The sequence below is a fragment of the Acomys minous genome (assembly GCF_964271855.1).
Source record: "Acomys minous genome assembly, chromosome: 10".
NCBI lineage: Eukaryota > Metazoa > Chordata > Mammalia > Rodentia > Muridae > Acomys > Acomys minous.
This window is the reverse complement of record NC_140491.1, coordinates 33981643-34004990: the sequence shown is the minus strand read 5'-3', so window position 1 is coordinate 34004990 and position 23348 is coordinate 33981643. Positions and strand designations below refer to the sequence as shown.

The following is a 23348-nucleotide window of genomic DNA, read 5'->3' as shown; positions in this document are numbered from 1 at the left end:
GGCTAGCCAGGGTTGTGAAGGAAAAGAATGTGCATTTTTTCTGGAGCATTGAGACCCATGCTGAGCTTTGGGGCTCCTGATCTTAGCACTGGTGGGGGGGGGCGCAGCATTTTGAAGGGTGCACCCTTGATTTGGCAGGCTGGTGAATCACCTCCAATTGCTAAAGCAAGCCTGACCTCCCCAGCCTACTGCCTCCTGCTTTTTTGGACAGGATGTTCCAGTGTGCTGAAGTGGAGCACAAGGGTGACCACAGCCTCCCAGCCTGGGAAATTTTTAATCTCACCCTAGGACACTAGCTCCCACCAGCTGCATCCAGGACAAAAGCTCTTTCTGGGTGCCAGAAGAGCTCTCCCTCTTGGCGAGGATGCAAAAGCTGGGAGACGTCGTCAGTGGTGAGCTGATAAGTGAAGGTCGGCCGTGGAGGAGTCCCGGGGACAGGACAGCAAGCCCGCTGCTCAAGGAGGCTACAGAATGATCTGGATTCCCCAGAGGAGATCTGGAAGGCGCTGCTCAGTACAGGAACTGACTCGCAAGTGCACAGGGCAAGCTGGTTCCATGTAGACCAGGGGGGTCTCTATACCCGCTGCCTTCAGTGTATGCGATGGAACAGAGGCACCAGTCATGCCTGTGTGCATCAGTGCCCAGAAAGTTCCCAGGATTTGGGAAAAGGAAGCAGCGGGCTGGATGACCAAGACCCTCTTCCTCATCACAGCTCACTGTGGCCTCCCAGGCCCATTCAGAGGAGACCAGTGCCTTCTCTAGACAGAGCCCCAACTTTCCCAATGGTAACTGTAAAGTCCAAGGTGGGGAGTAAGAAGGAAGATACCTCCACTCTTGGTAGTGCATGGCCCCTAAGTCCTCAGCCCTATCTTCCTTCACCAATGGAAGGGAACTCAGCATGACTCGGGAGAAAGGTCATGGAGCCTCCCCAATTTTGGGTTAGATGACCAGGGATAGCAAGTCTTCAATCTGCCTGGCTTTTCCCTAGTGGCCTCTCCCACCTCAGTTTCTCTGACTAGGAATGAGGCTAGCACCCACTTCTGGAGCATTTAGAGGATTGACTGAAGAGCTTTTGGTCCAAGGAGGAAAGGGGCTGATTGAATCTTCCCCCCGCCCCCCTCCTCTCACTTACCCCCCACCCCCAGAGCTGAGAAAGCTCTAGAAGGCTGCTCTGAGGTCTTTTTCTACCTTCCTGGCCCTGGCTTCCTTTTTCTGGGACCAGGGTCACCAGCCTACAGTAGGCAGAACCCTTATACCTCCCTATCCAGGCATGGCACTATTGCCCAGGCTCCTTAGGAGCACCACAGAGTGTCCCACAGAGCCTGAATAGAAAGGTTGGTGAGGCCTACTCCATCTCTCCGTCTGATGACCTGCCCTTGCCCGCCCCTCTCCCACCTCTGGCCTGTTCACTCGTTGGAGCAGACACTCAGCAGCCACCAGGCCCCAGCCCTAGCATCCCGTTTTGCTTACATTTTGCTTACATCCTAGCTCACTTGTCAGATTCCTATAGCCAGCACCTGCCTCTCCTCAGACCCTTAGTGGGCAGCTCCTGGAGGAGAGGGCTGGATCTACAGGAAGCCATGATGAGCTGCTCAGTTCTCTAGAAGCCTCTGCCACCTACACTGACAGCCTCATGGTGTGCCCACAGCAGGGAAGAGAGTACGAAGGTTCTGTTTCAGTCCCTGACTGAGGGCAATTCTGGATGCTAAGTAAGGATGTGAGAATTTGGCTCTCTGAGCCTCGGTTTCCCTGACTATGAAATAATAATGGCGACCTCTAGCTTTTGGAGGCCTTAGAGACGCATTGAAGGATGCATGAAAAGCCCTGGGTAGTAGCAGGCTGAGCACAAGCTAGTGCCTAGGAAACAGAAGGGGTATGTGCAGCACCCCAGGTAAGTACTGCAAGCCCCTGGCCACACCCACGGGGAAACGGAGCCCATAGGGGAAGGCTCACCCAGCCATAGCCGGTCAGAAGCTGGGGTGGAGCTTGAGGCTGCCAGGCTGGCCAATCACAAGCACCAGGCCTGGCCTCTGAGCACTTGGAGGCCTTCCAGAAAGTTTGACATGCAAGAAAACACTGTGTTCAGAATACCAAAGGAAGACAGGAAAATCAAAGTGCACCAAGATGTAATTAGCTGTCTATGGAAACTAATTATGTCAACATCATCTTTAAATTTAAAACAAAACAGCTCATTGTGTTTGTGAATGATTTGTGGAGTATTCTCTTTTTCATTGCATTCCCCCATTATACTAATGGGCCATGCATAAGTTAACAATTTATATTTTAAACATATTTTGTGGCCCCAAAGGTCCAAATCTTTCCAATGCTTTCACAGAAGAAAAATAAGAAGTCCATGAATGAAGAATGTGGCTGGGTGTGCTCCCTCACTGCCATGGGGTCTCCACAGTTGGAGGACCGGAACCTCTGGCAGCTGAAGCACCTGGGCTTTGGCCAAGAGGCACAGGGAAGGCTCACCCTGGTCCCGGCTTCTGTTCCCGGACTCATATGACTGGGGGAGAAGGGGCCCTCCTTCTTGGAGGTCAGACATGAACCCAAGGGGCTGTGTTGTGTTCTTTGTGTATTGGGGGACGGGAGTCAGCACAGCTATCAAACAAGGCTTCCTTGTGAACCTAAGAGGAAGCATGGATTCTAGGCTTTGGAGCTAGGGATGGCACAAGTGCGGCACTTTGGGCCCTTCCTAACTTCCCCAGCTTCCTTTGCAAGTCCTGACAGCACCAGGCCCACAGAGGCCACAGAATTTCTCAAATCAAGGATGCTGTTAGCCCTGACCCAACCCTCCCTGTGAAAGGTACCCAGTTCTAGCCCGGACTCTTCCTCCTGGTCTCCCAGAGCTTCTAGGGCATTGTCTCCTTGCTGTCTGCCATTGCTGTGTCAGCGATAGGCCCCCTGTGGCCCCTGCACCCATCTGCAGGCCCTTGAAAACTAGGGCATGGCCATTGGGTCTGTCTGTGCTGGGATTCTATCTGCTCTTGGAGTGCTAGCTACATGGAAGCACACCCTCCCCCACCCCCAGAAGTAAAGCTTTGCTGAAGAGGCATGGAGTGCCCCCTGGTGGCAATTAGGGGCTGCAGCCAGAACTCTGCCTGGGTCAAGGATGTAGAAGGAAGAAAAGAACCAAGCTTCAAAGTCATGCTTTACTTAGCCACAAGAACTATCATGGCCACATGGACACCAACAGCCCTTCAGAATCCCAGGTCATGTCATATGCCCCAGGGTCAATGTACGTCTGGCTTATGGCTACGTTTTCCCTCAGGACTGAGCTGAGTGTGCAGTGGAGACACCATGCTTCCTCCCAGCCAGGGCTATCCTGGGGTCCTGGGGAGAGGCAGATGGGGACTGGGGACAAGCTAGCTGTGCAAATGAGACGCAAAATGGATGCTACATATCAAAGGGACTTCTGAAATCTAATGTGTACATGTGGGCCTCAGAAACACGTCTATGGGCACCTGGGTAGGCCCTATGGAGGTGACAAAGTGGGACTCTTTAGTGAAGAAGACCAGGCACAGCAATCTCTGCTCTAGACTCCTGTTCAGCTTTTCAGCGTGTCCCAGGTAGAGCTGTAAGCAGTCTGGTCCTGAGTGCCTGTGGGCTCCTGCATGCCACTGCAGTCTGGGGTAGAGGTGTTGGGGGAATGCTGAGGGCCCCTTTCCAGGACTCTGAGAGCAGCCAGAGAGTGAGAGCCCCTGCTACCAGCTGCCAAGTGTATCGAGGTGGTCAGGAGCTGGCACAACTCCCAAATTCCAAGGATGGTTCCCAGTAAAGCTAGGTTGGACCATTCTTCGGGCCTTCACTTCACCGGACACTTCCGTGTTTACCTTTTGACGGACTCGCCCTGAAGGGCACAGCTACGCTCAGCTGCTGTGTGACCTTCATGGGCTCCAGTCCGCCTGTCCGTGACAAGGGATCCTGCCCTCTTGAAGTAGAGGCATAGAGATTATATAAAAATCTGGAGGAACAATGGTGGTGACAGCGGGGAAACTAAAGCTCAGGACGGATGACATGAAGACAGGCCTGAGGCTAGCTCAAGAGCTGACTCCATGCCTAGATCTCCGAACACACTCCATGTCTCTGTTCCTCTAGGATCTCCCAGACACAATCCCCAGCCATGCATGAGGCTTCTGGGGCCTTCTTGAAGTGTCTTAATCCTAACCCTGCTCTTCATGTGGGGATAGCTCCATAGAAGTGTGGAGTGGCCAGATATCCTAACTTTACCACGGAAGGCCCAACATTCCTTCACCCTCACTGAAGGGCACCTGAGGCCCCAGGCCTTGCACCAGAGCAATTCACGGAGCAGCATCCCTCGCTCAACTCACAAAGATAGGCCAAGGCTGCCTCATAAGGCCTCTCATGAGCAGATCACGTGGGGAAACATGTGCACACACACGTGCATGTACACATACACACACACACACACACACACACACACACACACACACACAGTCTGATTCAGGCCCCTCTGGAGGGCAGGTGCTCTGTTCTGAATTTCACTCCCTTTTCCCTATGACACGGTAGAAGAAAAGGTCACCATGTTTCAGGTCTGGAAAATAAATGCCTGTGAATACGAAGGTGCACACTACAGTATATTCCACGCGGGCTCCTGCAGGGCCTGGCTTCCTGGTCAGCGGCAGCAGAAAGCCTTCTTCAACAGCTTGAAATGCCACTGTGGTACGGCTATCCAGCCAGCCACACAGACATAGGGGGTGGGCGTGGGTGAGGCAAGGCTCGTTTTTCCGCATTCTGTCCGGGTGGGCAGAGTGATGGGGTCCAACCTTGGGAAGTGAGAGTCACCAACCTACCTGGACTCTCCTTTCTTATGCTCGCTGGGCTCGGTTCCACTCAGGGAACTTCACTTCAAACACACTCTCACTAGAGAGCAGGTGTGACAGCCACTGCTGCATCTCACAGTCCTGCCACCCCACCTGTTGTCATCCTGGCAGCCACCGACAAGGGATTGGGCACTTAAAAAGACCCAAGGGCTCAGGCCCCCAAGAGGAGACAAAAGCTCTGTCACCACAGCAATCCTGTCCTGGGCCAGCCTTTTGTATTTTCCCCAGAGTACTCACAGAGGCAGTCCCAAGGCTGCTAGTTAGTACAGATAACTCTAAGACTAATACCACCAAGGTGGAGTGGCTGGAGGCACCTGATGTCCCCCTTCCCCTAGCATAGGCCAGAGGTCTTAGCTGCAGGAGGGGCAGGTACCTAACAGAACAGTTAGGGAGCTAGGTACCATGCCAAGATGGAGGACAGGCGTACAGGGGCAGAGGCTAGCCAGCCCCTCCTGAGTGATGACAGGAGGACAACTTCCGCTGTTCAACCGTCCCCCAAGGCACAGATGCCCCGGTCTTCCAGAAGAAAATCCACATCAGTATCAACACCATCACCTACCCAACAGCGACAAGGACTCAGTGTTCATAGAAGACACCAGAGCATGTGCAATCCTTAAATAGATTTATGGAAATGGTTTCGAATTACAGCATTTAGAAAATAAAAATAATCTCAATACATAATATTCCCTCTGTTATATACTCTCCCCTCCCCCCCCCCGCCTGACCCCCGCACAGAAGCCATTTTTGTGCATGTGTATTCCACTGCTGAGCAGCGATTGGATTTCATCCTATAAAAGAAGCAGTAGGTGTGTCATCTCTCTAAAAATAAAAACTGTAATCATCATTGCAACGTGAAGCCTGAGATTGAAGCCTGAGGAGCTGTCTGTGTGTCTCAGCCTGTCCAGGCCGCGCTGAGGTCTGAGGAAGTGAGTTGGAGTCCCAGTGGATGCAGAGGAAGGAGGAAATGTTAGCCAAGTGGGCAGCTGCCTGATGGGTCCAGTCCCAAACACCTGAGAGCTCAGCCTACGGTAAGAGTGGCCAACCTCTGCTCCTCCAGCAAGCGGCAATGGTGGAGATCATGCCCACTTCCCCAGGAGACCACTGTCTGCTTCCTGCATCCCCTCCCCTCTTCAAAAAGAAATGAGATGCATGTTGTTGAGGAGGGTCCTGAGGCAGGCGGTGAGCGGTGAGCGCTAGGGAACAAGGTGGGTGGTAAACAGCAGAGAGTCCTGCTGTGATGTTGGGGCCTAGTGCCCCCTGGCCTCTGCTCCCAGATTCTTGGCTACAGAAGAGAACACACAGAATTGGCCCTCTCCTGCCTTTGTATGCACAGCTGGGACAAAGCTCAATGAGCAAGATGGGAGAGTTCAACCCTGCCTGGCTAGGTAACCTGACCTGGGAACAGCAACTGAGTGAGCATCATCCCTGGATCCCTCCTCTGAATAAAGCGGACCTCTCATTGGCTGCATGCCAGGACTGGTGTCTCCGTAGCTGGGAGGCCAGGGAGAGCAGACAGAGGCTCTGGACATTCTAAAGCCTGGGCAGGCTCGCAGCAGCTGTGGCTTGACAGGATGCGATGAGGCCCTCTTGCAGCACAGCCTGGACAGGGCACATAGCAGGCACAGCACCTCCTTCCTGGAGACCCTGGATAGATAAGACTCAAGGCAGACATGGTGCCTCTGTCCTAGACTCTCCAGCCTGCTCGGCTGGGACATGCCAGGCACAGCGTCACATGCCCGTCTTGTCACTGTAGAAGGGCGTAACATGGAACATGTAGCAGTGTGTGCACACACGGACGGGCTTCACCTGTCCATAGCGCGGAAGTGGTGCAGAGTGTGATGAGCAACGGGAACAGAAGATCTGAAAGCCAAGAAGGGAGAGAAGGCAGTGAGCAGAGAGGCCCGTTTTCAGCCCCTCTTACACAGCTCTCTCGCCCAAGACAGGAAGGAAAATCATGGGCAGGCGTCTGCCTGGCCCAGACCCTGCACTCTATGGAGCTGGAGTTTTCAAGGAACTCTGGGTAGGCCTTTTGACTCCTTCTCAAACCCCTGTCCTCACTTGGGAGGGACCAGGTTAAAGCCACATGGAGTCAGAGGAGAGCCTAGAGCCTAGAGCAAGGCTCTAAACACAAGGGCCACAAAAAGCATGACCGAGTTCCTGAGCCCTAATTTCTAAACCCTGATGCTGTACCTGGGGACAGTCCCCACCCCACCCCCAAAGATGTAGAGGGCCAGTGGGGCTCCACCCACCTTCCCACAGCTGCGGCAGTGATGCTTCCTGCGGATGACGGTGAACGGGGCTTTACAGGAGGTGCAGAAGCCACAGGCCTCATCTGGCACCCACTCAGGAGGGTCTGTCACAACGAGAGCGGCAGAACATCAGGCATGTGCAGCAAGTGGGCTGGGGGTAGGGGGGGAGGGGAACAGTAGAGCCCTGGCTGGCGGATAGATGCCTCGGCACCCCGCTCTTCCGGTCCTGCTCTAGACTTGTCGGTCACAGCCAGCGACCAGTTACAATGCCAGTAGACAGAGTCACACCCCAGTTGCAGACCCCAGGCCACGGCACCTGGACTCAGGATGTACAGCAGAATCAATGACCATGCATGCCCTAGCTGAGGCCCTACCATCTCTGGTCACTCTGTTCAGCCACCTGGCTAGACACTAATCCAGACCTCCATGACCCGGGCACCTCATTCAACACTTTACTAGCATATTTTTTCCACAAGCCTTGGGCCCTCTCCCAGAGATGTGCTGCAGGATTCCCAAAGAGGCCAGGATTCCTCTCCCCTGACATGCCTAGCTTCCAGCCCACTCTGGGAAGACTCCGCGTGACTAGATCAGTCTGAGGCCCACTCCTCCTCACAAGGAAAGATTCTGCACTCCTCAGAGGCCCCATGAATGTCCCAGAGTGTCCCGAGGCTGCTCTGTGAGACTCCTTCAGTGCAGGTAAAGCGCTGGGGTACTGGGTATCGCTCCTTGCTCCCATCCTTGAGTGTGTACCTCCCAGGCTAAGCTGCAAACACCAGGCCCAAGGTGACACAGCAGTAAAGGGGCTATATATACTTAGTACAAGGGAGGAGGCACAGAAAAAGAGACAATCTCCCCTGGGAATCTGTGCCCCCCGATGGCCGGGATGTGCAGATGAATACGTACAGAGCAGCTCCCTTTGCTCAGCATACAGCATGCCAGGCCCACACCAGAGCTTCCCACTTACCTTCAAAGTCCCCATCCCGGGTCTTGGCTGCCAGTTCTGAGGACGACACCGTCTCCTGGCACAACGCACAGTCCTCCAAGGCCGCACTCCTCAGAGTCTGGGTTACTGGAAGAGAGAGGGAAGCCACTGGGGTTGGTAAGCAATGCAGTAGGTGTAACTTATTGTCCTTAGGGAGTACTTGGGTGGCCCCCAATTTTCCATCTTTCCACAAGCCTTCCCTACCATCTCTCAGCACATGGAGCAAGTCACCTCAGCAGGTAGGATGCTAATGCTGGCAAAGTCCTTCCTATCAAAGGGTCCGTTCTTTGTACAGTGTGGTAGACTTGGGGGCACTTTGTAGCCCCTCTTGCATGAGCATCTAGCCCTGAGGCCCCAACACTGACTGGTAAGATTTCCTGGTCTGTGGTTCCTAAAGCAGGGATCCGAGAACCGTGCCCAGAGTGTGGCCAAAGTGCCTGTCCTCATCACCAAATTGATTCATGACTTCCAGGAGGCAGGCAGCCCCGCCTAGATTGCCACTCAGAATCTGGCCAGGCGGCAGAGTTGGTTGATACAGAAGTTCCTCCTGCCTGGTTGAGCCGGACTTCTAGGACCTGCTGGGCTATCCCATATGGCCAGATACCTCCTGGGCAGAAGCCCTTGTACAAAGATGTAGCTCTCCCCAAACAAGTACCTCAGATGAGCACCAGGGGTCAGAGAAGGGGTCTAGCCCCATTTCCTACCAGGAACTCTATAGGGGCCAAGGGCAAACTCCCCTCTTTTCCAAATATCCATTTACCTGTTTGTGTGTAAGGAGCACATAAAAAAGTGTGTACATGTATTCACCTATGTATAAATGTGAGAGCAAATATGTGTGAGTAAGCTGAATATATATAAATATGAGGCAGCAGGGAGTGGATATTGTCACCTTCTCATAGAGAGATGGGCCCGAGTCCCCTCTTTTTCACTTGGGCTGGGCTGGCCTCTGAATAATTTGACAGGCGAGTGTAACTAACACTGTGCCTCATCTAGCCATCTGGTTTAGTCTAAGAAGGAAGGAAGGTTCCCAACCTCTGTCCACAGTGACATGCTACAGCCTATGTGAGAGCTCAGAGCCAGGGACACAGCTGCAAAATGGCACGGAGAGCCACTTCTCCCGGCTATTCACTCATCTACGCCAGTCCACAAGTTGGCACATTTGGTCTGGTAAATGGTGGGGTATGTGGTTGCCTCGGAGGGGGTGATGTTCTGCATATACATATAGTGGCTGGCACAAGCCCCAGAGCTTGTCCCACAACGCGCGAGCCCCAGAGCCAGCCTGTCCTGCAGCACACGAGCCCTAGAGCCTGTCAAGCAGCGCGCGAGCCCCAGAGCCTGTCCCGCAGCGCGCGAGCCCCAGAGCCTATCCTGCAGCATGCGAGCCCCAGAGCCTGTCCCGCAGCGCGCAAGCCCCAGAGCCTGTCGTGCAGCGCGCGAGCCCCAGAGCCTGTCGTGCAGCGCGTGAGCCCCAGAGCCTGTCGTGCAGCGCGCGAGCCCCAGAGCCTGTCGTGCAGCGCGCGAGCCCCAGAGCCTGTCCTGCAGCGCGCGAGCCCCAGAGCCTGTCGTGCAGCGCGCGAGCCCCAGAGCCTGTCCTGCAGCGCGCGAGCCCCAGAGCCTGTCCTGCAGCACGCGAGCCCCAGAGCCTGTCCTGCAGCGCGCGAGCCCCAGAGCCAGCCTGTCCTGCAGCACACGAGCCCCAGAGCCTGTCGTGCAGCGCGCGAGCCCCACAGCCTGTCCTATAGCGCGCGAGCCCCAAAGCCTGTCCTGCAGCGCGCGAGCCCCAGAGCCTGCCTGTCCCGCAGCACGCGAGCCCCAGAGCCTGTCCTGCAGCACGCGAGCCCCAGAGCCAGCCTGTCCTGCAGCGCACGAGCCCCAGAACCTGTCCTGCAGCGCACGAGCCCCAGAGCCTGTCCTGCAGCGCGCGAGCCCCAGAGCCTGTCCTGCTGCGCGCGAGCCCCAGAGCCAGCCTGTCCTGCAGCGCGCAAGCCCCAGAGCCAGCCTGTCCTGCAGCACACGAGCCCCAGAGCCTGTCCTACAGCACGCGAGCCCCAGAGCCAGCCTGTCCTGCAGCACAGGAGCCCCAGAGTCTGTCCCGCAGCGCGCGAGCCCCAAAGCCTGTCCCTCAGCGTGCGAGCCCCAGAGCCTGTCCTGCAGCAGCTCTCACCCTTCTTTAGTTTCTCCTTGTCGTCCGTTTCCGGCTTGGTGGCCATGACCTCAAACAGGGTTTTGAGAATACTTCTCAGGTCGCTGGCATAGTTGGTCTGCAGCTGGTCAGCTACACCTGATAGAGAAGAGACAGGAAGACGCAGGCTGGGTTGAGCCAACCACCTTGGGAGACCACATTGCCAAGTGCTATATAGGATGCACCCATCGCTCGTGGATCAGCAGGTCCCAACCCCCATGGGAGAAGATTCCCTTGACAGAAGTACAAACGCAGGAACCAAGAGAGGTTGTAAAAGGATGAAAGCTTCCTGCCCAAGCCCTCGGTTGTTGTTCTCACTGGTATATGACTTATCCAGGGTTCATAGCCATTACATTGTGCCTATGGCAGCACCTGTGGGCATCACAGAAACAAGGGAACCCAGATACGGCCACAATCTCTCAGTACCCCACACTACACTGCCCTGAGTAACTTTGACTACAGGGTCATAGAACAGGCTCGGCATGACCATGGATGCCAGGGTGAATCCCACCCTGGGGGTGGTATACGAGGCCTGGCTGTTTTGCTCACCTGAGCCTGTCACTCCCAGCCACCCCTAGAAGAAAGTGCTAACCCAGCCTCCCTTACAGAACTCCCTCCTCCCTGTAAAACAGACCCAGTCCCACCCCTAGGCTTGCTCTTCAGACTATATTGCATTCCACTTTAGCCGGGGAGAACTGGGCCAGCCCCGCTGTTCCTTCTCTCCCGAGGCGCACCCCACCTGTCCTCAAGCTCACGTCCTAGGTCCAGATCTCGCACCTGAGATGCAGACAAACAGGCGATGGATCAGGTCATGGCTGCCATGGAACCTGGACCGGATCTTCTCTCTGGTGGCCATGGGGGTGACAGGCATGGCTGCAGGGGCCACCTCTAGCCTGGTGTCGTCTAAGGAGCAGGAACCAGCTGTGGAGCTAATGCAGAGAGGAGAGGCAGGGTAGGTGAGTAGGGGCTGCAGCTAGGGACCTGTCTTAGTCAGGGTTTCCATTGCTGTGATAAAGACCGGAAGCAACTTGGGGAAGAGAGGGTTTATTTCAGATTGTAACTCTCAAATCTCTCCATCACAAAGGGGAGTCAGGACAGGAACTCAAGGCAGGAACCTAGAAGCAAAAACGGAATCCAAGGCCACGGGGGTAATGCTGCTTGATTTCCATAGCCTGCTCAGTCAGCTTTCTTATACAATCTAGGACAGGCCCCACTCAGCGGGCTGGGCTCTCCCATATCAATTACTAATTAATAAAATGCCCCATCCGAGCACTCAGGAGGCAGAGGCAGGTGAATTGCTATGAGTTCGAGGCCAGCCTGGTCTACAAAGCAAGTCCAGGACAGCCAAGGCTAACACAGGGAGAGACCGTGTCTCGAAAACCAAATAAATAAATAAATAAATCATCCCCACATAACTGCCTACAGGCCAAGCTTACAGATACATTTTCTCAATTAAGATTTCCTCTTAGCAAAATGTCTAGGTTCGTGTCAAGCTGACAAAAAACCAACTAGCAGAGGGCTTCTGAAGCCTGAGGAGGACACTGTCTTCAAGCTCCCCTCCCGAGGAGCCGAGTTGCCCAGATATGCCATTACTTAGCATGTAAATGCCATCAGAGTGTCCACTTTAAAAACCAATGAGCCTGACAGCCGCTGATCCCTTCCAAGTGGGCTGATCCCTTCCAAGTGGGCTGGTGTGGCATATACTCTAGCTTAAGCTGCTCCACCCTGCATCCTCCCTTAACAGAAGCTGCTCCACCCCGCATCCTCCTTTAACAGAAGCTGCTCCACCCCGCATCCTCCTTTAACAGAAGCTGCTCCATCCTGCATTCTCCTTTAACAGAAGCTGCTCCATCCTGCATTCTCCTTTAACAGAAGCTGCTCCATCCTGCATTCTCCTTTAACAGAAGCTGCTCCACCCTGCATCCTCCTTTAACAGAAGCTGCTCCACCCCGCATCCTCCTTTAACATCATTCCCCAGCTTCCTTCTATGAGGGCCCTTTCGTCTCTCACACCATCTGTGGGAACAGAACGCAGACCATGCAATGTGTACACACTGACCCCCTAAGCCTGTGAGGGGAACCTTATCTGAGAAAAAGACCTTTTCAGGTGTAATTAAGTGGAGGGTCTGGTATGGAGATGACCCCGGCTTGTTTGGTGGGTCCAAAATCCAAACACAAGTGTCCTTGTAAGACACAAAAGGAGACCACATGTCTAGAGGCGGGGATCGGAGAGGTGCACCCAAAAAGCCAACTGTTACCCGGAGCTCCCCGGACTTGGAAGAGGCAGGAAGGACTCCCTCTGGTGCTTTTTGTGGGGCAAACAGTCCTGCACATTTTAGACTTCTTGCCCTGAGACTTTAAGAGGATAAACTTGACAACTGAGGCCACATGTTGTCCTAGGAGCCACAAGACACACAAACATTCCCTTGCTCCTAACACCTGTCCCTTCCCTTCCCAGTGGCTCATTTTATTAGATTTGTTCTTTAGGGGTTTATTCTGACTGTGCGCAGGGGATTAACAGCCAATCTCTGAAAACTCAGGAGTCTACCTGGCCAAACTCAAACCAAAAGTCAGAGGCTGGGGGATGGCTCAGAGCTAAAGAGCTTGCCGGGCCTGGTTTTCGTCTTTTTACTATTAGTAAAGCGGAACTGCCCAACACGAAGTAAAGCGAGGGCTGATAAACTCACGGCAGAGTGGCAGAAGCCACCAGAGCAACGGCGGCCACAGAGCCGAGGCAGCTGAAGCATTCCAGAGAGCAGCCTGGGTGGAAATGATGGGGAGCAAAGCAGCAGAGATAACAAGAGACAACAGGAGAGGCAGAGAGGAGCCAAGAGAGGGCAGGCCATGAGCTAAGGCCAAAGAAAGGGAGAAGGGAGCCGGAAGATGGCTCAGCAGTTAGGAGCAATGGCTGCTCCTCTAGGGGACTGCAGTTCACTTCCCAGAACCCACATGGCACCTCACAACTGTCTATAACTCCAGTTGCAAAGGATCTGACTCCCTTTTCTGGCCTCCAGAGGCATCAGGCATGCATGTAGTACGAAAATATACATGTAGGCAAAAACAAAACAAAACAACAAAAAAACAAAAAACACCTCACTTATATACATTAAATAAATACATGAAAAGCAGAGGGTTGGTAAGAACCAGAGAAGAGAAATTGCAGGCCTTGGCTGCTAGAAGTTTCAGAGAGCTGACAAACTGTAGATGCCAAGAGTCTGTCCCCCTAGGCTGTGATACTACTCACTGTGGCGCTGAGTGCACCAGCACTCTGGACCGTTCTAACACCAGCGGGTATAGCTAGCACTTCTCACTGCTGCCAAGGTGTGGAGCTGCTGGTGGTTTAAGCCCACTGCGATAATCAGAGTGTTTAGGTCCACACGCCTGCAGCATCTATACTCTGCAACAATAAACCCTGAAAGCAGCTGCTGGCCTCTGGGTCTGCCATTCTAGTCCCTGGGCCTCTGGCACTCAAGGGCCCTGCACTGTCAGCACTGCGGGAGCGGCTCCTCATCTATCACAGATTATCCCTAAGCAGAGCGTGAAAGAACCCCCATTTAGTTGATTGATAGCAAATCATGCTCTTTTCCTTTTGGTGGAAACTGATTCGTTAGTCCGTTTTCTATGCCAAAGTCTTGCCTCAAACGTATATGAGTACTCGACTATTTGGTGTATTTTAGAGGAAAGCTTGCCCAGCAGGAGTGGAAAATGTTATTTTTGTCTTGTTGTTAGAGTGTAAACTATTGTAACCACATTGGAAAAGCTTCTGGTACCATCAAAACAAAACTGTATACACCCCTCAATTCTATAGCTCCGTGGACCAATTCTTTAGCTCAGCATAGCCCTGAACCCTCTGTCTGTATGTCTAATGACATGACTACATCTTTATGACAATATTCACTGCTCCTGAAGAAGAAGACTGGGAAGAAGTCCAAACCTCCACGATGGGATGCAGAGTTGACTGCAATCTGACCACATACCCAATCTGACTACCAAGACAGGGGTGAGCCAGCCCAACACAGCCCACTCTAGGCACACTCCAACTTACATGTAGGAGCCCCTGGACATGCAGTGGGAAGACACACAGGGCTGTGCTCATGGATACAGCCTTGGGTACAGAAGCATTTGGGAGCATAAACGGGAGATGTCACAAACACTCAACAATACAGGAAGGGAGGGGCCGGGCCTGAAGACGTCCTAGAGCTCTATGGGTCCCTTCACTACTGGACGGGACACTCACAGATGTGTCCTCTGTTGACATGCTCTAATATAGCCAGTGCTCATTGGTACACAGAGACGCTGGGAAGGCTGGAGTCAGGGCTGGGCATGCTGAGCCACAGAAGCTGGTGTCCTGCTGGAATCCTTAGGATGAGCTCCAGGCCCCACATCTGGATGGCTCCATTTCTTAGAGGTGTATGAACAAGGCAATGAAATGGTATCCAGCCTTTAAAATGAATGAGATTTTGACACACACACACTCACACTCCAGTATAGATGAACCTTGAAACACACTAAGTGAAAGAAACTAGACACAAAAGATAAATCTCACAAGACTTTATTATGTGAGGTCTCTAGAGCTGGTGAGTCCAAAGAGACAGAAGGTCGAGTGAGCAGGTAAATGGAGACAGAATTCAGCTTAGAAAAGGAAAACATAACTGGGTGGTGGTGGCGCACGACTTTAATCCCAGCACTTGGGAGGCAGAGGCAGGTGGATCGCCGTGAGTTCTAGGCTACCCTGGTCCTCAAAGTGAGTTCAGGACAGCCAAGGCTACACAGAGAAACCCTGTCGTGAAAAACCAAAAAACCAAAACCAAAACAAACAAACAAACAAACAAACAAAACAGAAAAGGAAAACATGCTGGAGATGGAGGGTAATGGTGGCTGACTAAAGCTGTAAGTGTGATATTATAAAACAGCTGAACTCTTAAGTGGTTGATGTATACTTATCAAGATTTTATTAAGTGGAAGTAAAACAAAACAACCAACCAGAGCAAAGAAGAGAGGAAACGGCACTGAGGACCAGGAGGGCAGGACAGGCATAACATGAATACATTAAATAAAATGGCCTTCAAGATGCAGGTAAAAGCACTTACTGCTGAGCCAGAGGGGCCCCACATAGAGAATGGAGAGAACTGAATCCTGCAAATTGTCCTCTGATCTCCACAAATGTGCTGTGGTATGATGCCAAGCCCTTGCTTCCAAACCACAAAATAACAAGTGTGTGTGTGTATTTGAGATAGTGTTTCTCTGTGTTGCTTTGGCTGTTCTGGACTCACTTTGTAGTCCAGGATAGCCTTGAATTCACAGAAATCCACCTGCCTCTGCCTCTCCAAGTACTGGGATTATAGGCTTGTGCCACTGCACCTGGTAACTATGATTTAAAAAAACAAAACAAAAAACAAAAACAAAAACAAAAAAACTAGAGTATCACTGTGCAATGATGGTGCACACCTTTAGTCTCGGCACTCAGGAGGCAGAGGCAGGCAGGGCTCTGTGAGTTGGAGGCTAATTTGGTCTACAAAGCAAGTGCCAGGGTAGGCAAGGCTATACAGAGAAACAATGTCTCAAAAAACAAAAACAAACTCAAAAAAAAAAACAAAACAAAACCCCAAATAAATAAAAATAGAGTATCATACAAACAGAGAGGATAAATTAGAAAATATCAAGCATCTCTTTTCTGGTCAGAAGAATAAATGAAGCATTTGTGATGGTACATTTCCATAACCCCAGCTTTGGAAAAAAAGGAAGGAGAAAGGTAAGTTTGAGGCTAGCCTGACCTACATAGTAAAACCCAGTCTCATAAACAAACAAACAAACAAACAAACAAATAAATAGAAATTCAATTCTAAGAAGAGAAGAGACAGCCAGCAGCAGATGACACCGTGAGTCTGCTTACGGCACTTGCAGCAAGAAGCCTAAAGAGAGAGGTGGTAAAATGGACACAGTGGGAGCCAGACCATCCACACAGGAAACACGTTGCCGAAGATTTGACACCTGAGATGAAAATAACAGGACAGTTTGTCCTTCCCAGAAGTTAGACGTGAAAGCCTTGTTGCCCACACCCAGGCCCTGGGCCTGGTCAGTCCCACTATGCTGGATATCTCAGTTCCCAAGAGTAAAGCTCCAGAAAGTAGAAAAGGCCACATAGTATGTTCCTGGTCTGCCTTCTTCATGAGTTAATGGTCAGGCAATGTGCTGGATAGTTTTGTCAACATGACATAAGCTAAAGTCATCTGAGAGATTACTTCCTTGAGCCAGGGGTGGTGGCTCACGCCTTTAATCCCAGCATTCAGGGAGGCAGAGGCAGGTGGATCTCTGGGAGTTCAAGGCCAGCCTGGTCTACAAAACGAGTCCAGGGCAGCCAAGAATACACAGGGAAATGTCATCTTGAGAAAACCAAAACCAAACAAACAAAAAGACATTACCTCCTTATGTTTGGGCTGTAGGGAACCTCGTAAGACATTTTCTTAATTAGTGATTCATGGGGGAGGGCCTGGCCCATTCTGGGTGGTGTTATTCCCTGGGCTGGTGGTCCTGCATCTTATAAGAAAGCAAGCTGGGAAAGCCATGAGGAGCAAGCAAATAAACAGCACCCCTCCATGGCCTCTGCATCAGCTCCTGCCTCCAGGTTCCTACCCTGCTTGGGCTCCTGCTCTCACTACTTTTGATGGACTGTTATATGGAAATAAATGCCCCCAAGTTGCTTTTGGTCATGGTGTTTCATTATAGTAATAAGACAGGTAGGGCAGGACACCCCTCTAGAAACAGGCTCTTTAGAAACATCTACCAAGGTCACATCTGCTTTGCAGACCAGCTGTGAACAACAGCAGGTGGTCAGCATGCTGACTATCAGGCACTTCACAGTCCTGCTTGGCTCTAGCAGAGAGGTTGTGTATGCTGTCCTGGGCTGAATGGTGTCCATTCTTACGTATGATGAAGTCCTAGCCTGAAGGGCCTCAGCATCCTGGTGAATGTTACAAACTCAGATGAGGTCGTACTAGAGCAGTGTAGGCCCTGATCCAAGAGGACTCGTGTCCTCATCAGAAGAGTACATTGACATGGACACCTATGCAGGAACAGCAGCACATGGTGATGAATACATGGGCGGGTGGGGGGGGGCAATGTTGCCAAAGAAGCTCCCTCCAGGGATGCCTGCAATGGATGTTTTGGTTTCTTTAAAAACTCAGTTATGTTACGTAAACATGTTTTTGTTTTCATCCCAAGTACGGGATTTTAGTTTGGGCTTTAGTTTGTCCTACTGCTGACAATTGCCTCATGAGGGGTGTGGTCTTTGCCAGCTGGTAATGGCCTGCCTCCTGTGGCACAGAGAGGGGCATGGTCTTTACCAGCTACAAATAGTTTAATTCTGAGGACTCTTGAGAGGTATAAATAGGAGAGGCCAGAGTGAGAGAAGGTGTGGTGGTTTGAAAAAGATGGACAGAGAGAAAAGGTGGCAGTTTGCCAGAGGAACTCTGCGAGGATGGGGTGGGGGGAGGGCAGGCCCTAAACAGCCAGGAGAAGTAAAGAGGTCTATACCCCCTCTCCCCACTAACCTTCTTTCTCTCATACCTAGTGTTGCAATGTCAGAAGGGATTGGAGTGGAGAAGGGAGGTAGAGGCAGTTAATAACTCAAATAAAATAGAGCTTAAAAACAAGCATCAAGGGCTGGAGAGATGGCTCAGTGGTTCAGGGCACTGTCTAGTCTTCCAGAGGTTCTGAGCTCAATTCCCAGCAACCACATGGTGGCTCACAACCATCTACGAATAGATCTGGTGTCCTCTTCTGGCCTGCAGGCCTAATGCAGGCAGAGCATTGTATACATAATAAATAAATAAATCTTTAAAAAAAAAAACAAAAAACAAGCATCAACAGATGCCTGGCAACCACCAGGAGCAGGATGGTAGCCTGGGACCAGCTCTGAGACTCCCTGATCTTGACTTCCTGCCTTCCAGATTGCAAAATGGCCATTTCTCTCTGCAGTATCTACTGCTCTTTATTACAGAAGTCCAAGACACTCACTCATGGAGTGACTCAGATGGGCCCAGTGTCCAGGCTTTACCAGGCACGGGCTGCCCCCAAACACTGCAGCTCCTACAAAGACCCCCACAGGTTCAGGACAGAGAAGCTTTGCACACAAAAGTCAGTTGATCTCTATTGAAATCACTCACCTCCTGCCCCTTTAACCTCCCTCCACTTGCTCATTCCACTCAGCCTTGCTCTGTGTTATCAGAGAAGCCAGGCACGATGTGACCATAGGACTTTTCCGGGTCCCTGATCCCACCATGCTCTTTTCCTGGATACCTCCAGGAACTTCTAGACTAAACTCAGGTCCTCAGGCTCAGCAGTGCGTGCTTTTACCTGCTGAAGAAGCTTCAGGAACTGTTCCAGTGTCTTATAGGAGAAACCATCCCTGGCCTGGTCACAGATAGACCCCAGCACACACATGTCTTCCTGTTTGATTACTGCTTGTTGGGCAGGCAGAAGGACAGACTAAGCTTCTTGTTCGGACATAGGTGAGCAGACCCCCTGCTGGCAACAGGCCGCCAGACCCAAATGTGTTAAAGGATAGCTCCTTAGAAACCCTAACCCACACAAAAGGTGTCAAAACCTGGCTCTTTGAAGAAAAACATATCAAAGGTACCCTGGAGACAAGCCCCAGGAAGTGTCCTGGGAGTGTCTCCTGCTATTCAAGTAAGCTTAGTTTAAAAACCCAGGGGCTGGAAGGTTGTGCCGCATAGCTCTCTGCCCTTCTCCTTTCAAGCTTAGTGAATTAAAACCTAGTTGTTTGACTCTTTTGTCTTTATTTTAATAAAGTGTAGTTCGGCCTTTCACAAGCCAGAGGCCCCCTTCTCCCTCTGGAAGGGATGCAGATTTCTCTTGTCTCAACCAGGCTGAGAGCAACTGCCCTGCGCTTCCTCCCTGCCCAGAAGGCCTTCTCTGCGACCGGTTCTCAGGACGGAGCATCCTTCAGCTAGCCTCCAGAAGGCTGAAAAAAACAAAAACAAAAACAAACAAACAAAAAAACTCTGTGGCCAGATTTTCAGCCCAGCCTTTCAGAGAAAAGAACCCACACACATTCAATGAGAATGTAAAACCTATAACAGCCTTTCTTCCTGCTCTGGGCCTACACCAAAGGATCCCCAACACACACTAGCCTCCATGTCTGAGGAACAGACAAAGGAATCCTTACACAAGCAGGCTCTCCTCTCTGAGGGGATATTCACTTGCCGTGACTAGGCATCATATGGATTAGGGTAGCACAGTAGCCTGCACGGCTTGCAGAACCCCACCCCACCCCCACCTCTGGCCAGGTGCTCTTCCTGATGGGGGCTCCTCTGGGGTGGAGTGGGGGGTGTAGAACGGTCCAAAACCCAAGATCTGGATGCCATGGCGAATGCCATATGTCCCCAAAGTGTGATACACCATATCACACCCCGGAAGGCTGGGCTGTGAGCTTGCTCAGAGAAAAGATACTTTATAGATTCATCAGCAGAAGGACCTCAAGGTGAAAGCAGCCTGGATGACCAGTAAGTGTCCATATGAGGGACAGAAAAGGAGATTTCCCACAAGTCAATGAAACGCCAGGAGCCTCAGGAAAGGAAGACTTTGGAACCTTCAGCTGGAGTGCACTATGACCTCAGACCTCTAGCCGCTAAAACTTGAGAGTAGACAGACGTCTGGCTTTAGGGCTCCTCACTGGCTGCTGTTTTGTTAAAGCAGCTCTCACACTGATCAGGACATGGAATCTGCGGTCCCTCCTGAGACCATCTCACACCTGCTGGACAACTCCAATGAGTCACTTGGTCCAGATTTGAGATCCCTTCACCCACAGAATGGCAGTAAAATGTCCTGATGACCAAAGATCCAGTCTGGGAGAGACCAGTGCATTAATACACAGAGTGGTTTCTAGGGAGAGGACATTCATGCAGTGAGTAGAAGCTGTACACACACACACACACACACACACACACACACACACACACACACACACACACACACCCCACATTTAAAGTGTTTGAAGCCGTCAAAGGAAACAGTCATACCTAACATATAATTATAGCTTAAGTCATTTAGGGGAGTTGGAGCTTGTAATCAATGTTTATACATCTAGGAAAGCGCTCTGCAAAGACTGTTTACTGCTGCATTCATTTCACAAATTGAACATGGACCAGCAAAGAGGTGGTCCTGATTCACACTTCTGTGTGCAGGCTTTGAATGCCACAGCACCTGAAGACTTGACTGCAGGGAATGAAGGAAGACAGAAGCTGAGAAGTCTCTTTAAGAGAAACAGCACGCCCCCTGGGCAGGGTGGGCAGGGGGGGGGGTGTCTTCTGGTGACATGGCAACTTTCACTACAGATACTAGGGCCCCCACTGTCTCTGCCAAGCCTCTCATGGTGACTCAGATGAAGGTGGAGCCTCATGTGAGGGTGGCAGAGGATGAGAGGGCGCCTTTCCCAACCCTTGGAAAGTCTCGCATGGCACCTGCTCCTCTCCTCCTTGCCAGAGGAGGCTCTCTCCGAGGCAAGGAAAGGGTCAGATTTCTAGTCCACATTTTACAGTTACCAAAGGACTGTCTGGGAGGTAGAAAAGTCACCGTGGAACAGCAAATCATTCTGAATGTGATCAAGGCTGTGGCAGGTGCCAGGTCTGCAAGAGTGAGATGAAGTAGGCCCCATTCCCTCTAAGCAGCAATGAGGTCTCTGTCCTTTGTGAAGGGCCATTCAGCCAGTTAGGGGAAAGTTCTTAACATTTTCAGTTTCTCTACCAACTACTGACCAAGACCACACATTCAGGTTCTGCTGAAGCCAGGTACAGGGTGTCCTGCTCTGAGGCATGACCATCTGAAGACACGGACACAATTAACCTGTGAATTATGCTCACACCCATACTGTCTGTGCCATGGTGGGGCCCCATGTGAGGTGAAGGACTCTCAGAAAATCCAACAGTATGAGCTGAAGGTTCCCAGGCATCACCACCTCTGCCAGGGCCTCAGTTTACTCACTCTCCAGAACGAGGAAGTGGAACACTGAGCACACACTATGAAGGGGTGGGCCTGTGGTGCTCAGTCCTCCTGCTGTGGGACCCTAGACCTGTTACTTGGGGCTGAGACATAGATCATCAGGCTGATGGGGAGGGAAGGGTTGAGGCCACCAGGAAAGCCCTTGGGGGTCACAGGCTGCCTTAGTCTGCGACTGTAAAGAAGGCAGCCCTCTGAAGATCTAGATAGGATCCAGCTAGAAGTAGAGAGAAAGAAGCGGCCCCAGCACAGAGCGACTAAGGGCCCTTCGTGCTCTGTGGACACACCATAGCAAGATGACGGACCCTAGACTTCCTGGGGTCTGTGCTAGAAATATCTCGTGATCTGACTGTGAAAGTCCAGAAGGCACATGGCAAACAAGACTCCACAGCCATACTCAAGGGTATTGGGCAGGTTCTAGTAGCTACAGTTGGTCTCTGACCATCTAGAGGGAGGACAGAAGCAGACACCAGGCAGGCCTGGGAAGCCTTATCCTCACTGAGGCCAACCTGGATGACAATGGTGATGAAATGTCGTTTATGAGCAGGCAGAGCCTGCATTCCACCGGTGTCACTTATGCCCACTGTAGGCTGTCAGGATGTGACCTGAGGGACATATGCACAGGATCAGCTAGGGAGGAAATCCTACCCATGCTGGTATCCCCACAACCTCACCCCAGGTGGAAGGAAGGCTTTGCATCTACCAGACACACTGTGCCAGAGGAATGTGGGCTAGGGTCTGCAGTCCCTCCCCTATGGGATGGAGCACAGTAGTGCCCAATCCGAAGACTGCCTCTAAGTGACCATAGCCATCTCGCCATAGAAGCCACAGCTACTCTTGTGGGTCCTGTCAGCCCATCAGGCCCTGAGGCTACCTGCGCTGCCCAGCTTCATCTATATATCAACTTACAACGTAGCTCACACCAACAGGAGACATTTGGGCTCTGGGACAGTCAGAACCAGGGTAGCACTCACCCCAGCTTTCAAGAAGTCCCCATTACTGTAGTTTGGGACCCTATCTCCTTCACATCGCTACATTCTAAAGACGCAGCGTGTGCGCGCACTAAGAAAGTAAGGAAATGAAGATAAGCAAAAAGTACACTTACATATGTGATGTATACATACATATACACACATGTACATGTGTGTGCATGCAAGCACACATACAATACACCCAGGCACATACACACAAACACACATGCCACCGCCATTCTTGTTGTCCCTTCCAGATTTCCTCTGAGCTTCTGCTGCTTCTAAAAGCTTCGCAGAAGCCTGTGTGGGAGCAAGTGGGTGGCCTTGACTGAGGACGTCCCTGGTCACCTTTCTGCCTCCTGGCTTCTGAGAATGGGCACACATGGCTGCATATGGTCTATTTGAGCCTTGCCCTTGATCACTTACTTGTGAGTTTGTGTCCCTGAGGGAACTGTCACATGTATGCTCTGAAAAGTTGGGGCTGGACCACTAGCAGCATGCCTTGGGGGGGCTGCACTGTGCAGAACGTAACAGGGCAGAAACTGGGGAAAGGTTGGAGGAAGTCAGAATATCAACAATGACACTTCAAGTCCCAACGGTGCCAGGCCTGGGGGCACCCTGGGGTTCCCCTGCCCACTGCCCTCCAGCCCATGGTGCTGCTAATTTCCACTTCACCTTAAGCCAGTGCATTTCCCTAAATGAGGATTCTATGTCCCATCCAGATACACAGGAAATGTAACAGTATGCTACATGGGACTTGGTGGGAGACACTGCGGATGGTTCTGGCAGGTAGCCCAGCAACTGAAATTAGTTAGGGCAGGCCACTGCAGCCATGGCCTCGAGGAGTAACCACAGATCCCCACAAGACCACCCGGCTCAACAAAGGCAGTAATTGGAACTGTGCTAATGGTAGGTGTACATCCAGAACTGTACACTTATTTAAACATTATGGTGATTTGTTGTTCTTTGGTGTTTTTGTTTTGCTTTGTTTGTTGATTTGTTTGTCTTTTGATTTTCAAGACTGGTTTTCTCTGTGTAGCCTTGGCTATCCTAGAACTCACTAGGTAGATCAGGCTGGTCTTGAACTCAAGAGATGCACCTG

At 51.7% G+C, this 23348-nt stretch overlaps 1 protein-coding gene across 2 annotated transcripts in view; it reads right to left on the bottom strand.

Annotated features, from left to right (window-relative positions):
- Positions 1–5562: 5562 nt before the first annotated feature.
- The window catches only part of ZFYVE28 (zinc finger FYVE-type containing 28), a 92661-nt gene continuing 74875 nt past the window's right edge, over positions 5563–23348 (bottom strand). Inside the window, exons 9-13 of one of the 2 annotated variants that reach the window (XM_084797789.1) lie at positions 11038–11189; positions 10243–10359; positions 8061–8165; positions 7097–7200; positions 5563–6707 (exon numbers count right to left, since the gene is read on the bottom strand). In XM_084797789.1, coding sequence (XP_084653915.1) covers positions 6576–6707; positions 7097–7200; positions 8061–8165; positions 10243–10359; positions 11038–11189 — 610 coding nt within the window. In that variant the 3' untranslated portion in view covers positions 5563–6575. The remainder of the gene's footprint in view (positions 6708–7096; positions 7201–8060; positions 8166–10242; positions 10360–11037; positions 11190–23348) is intronic. The other variant, XM_084797790.1, reaches the window with a different exon arrangement.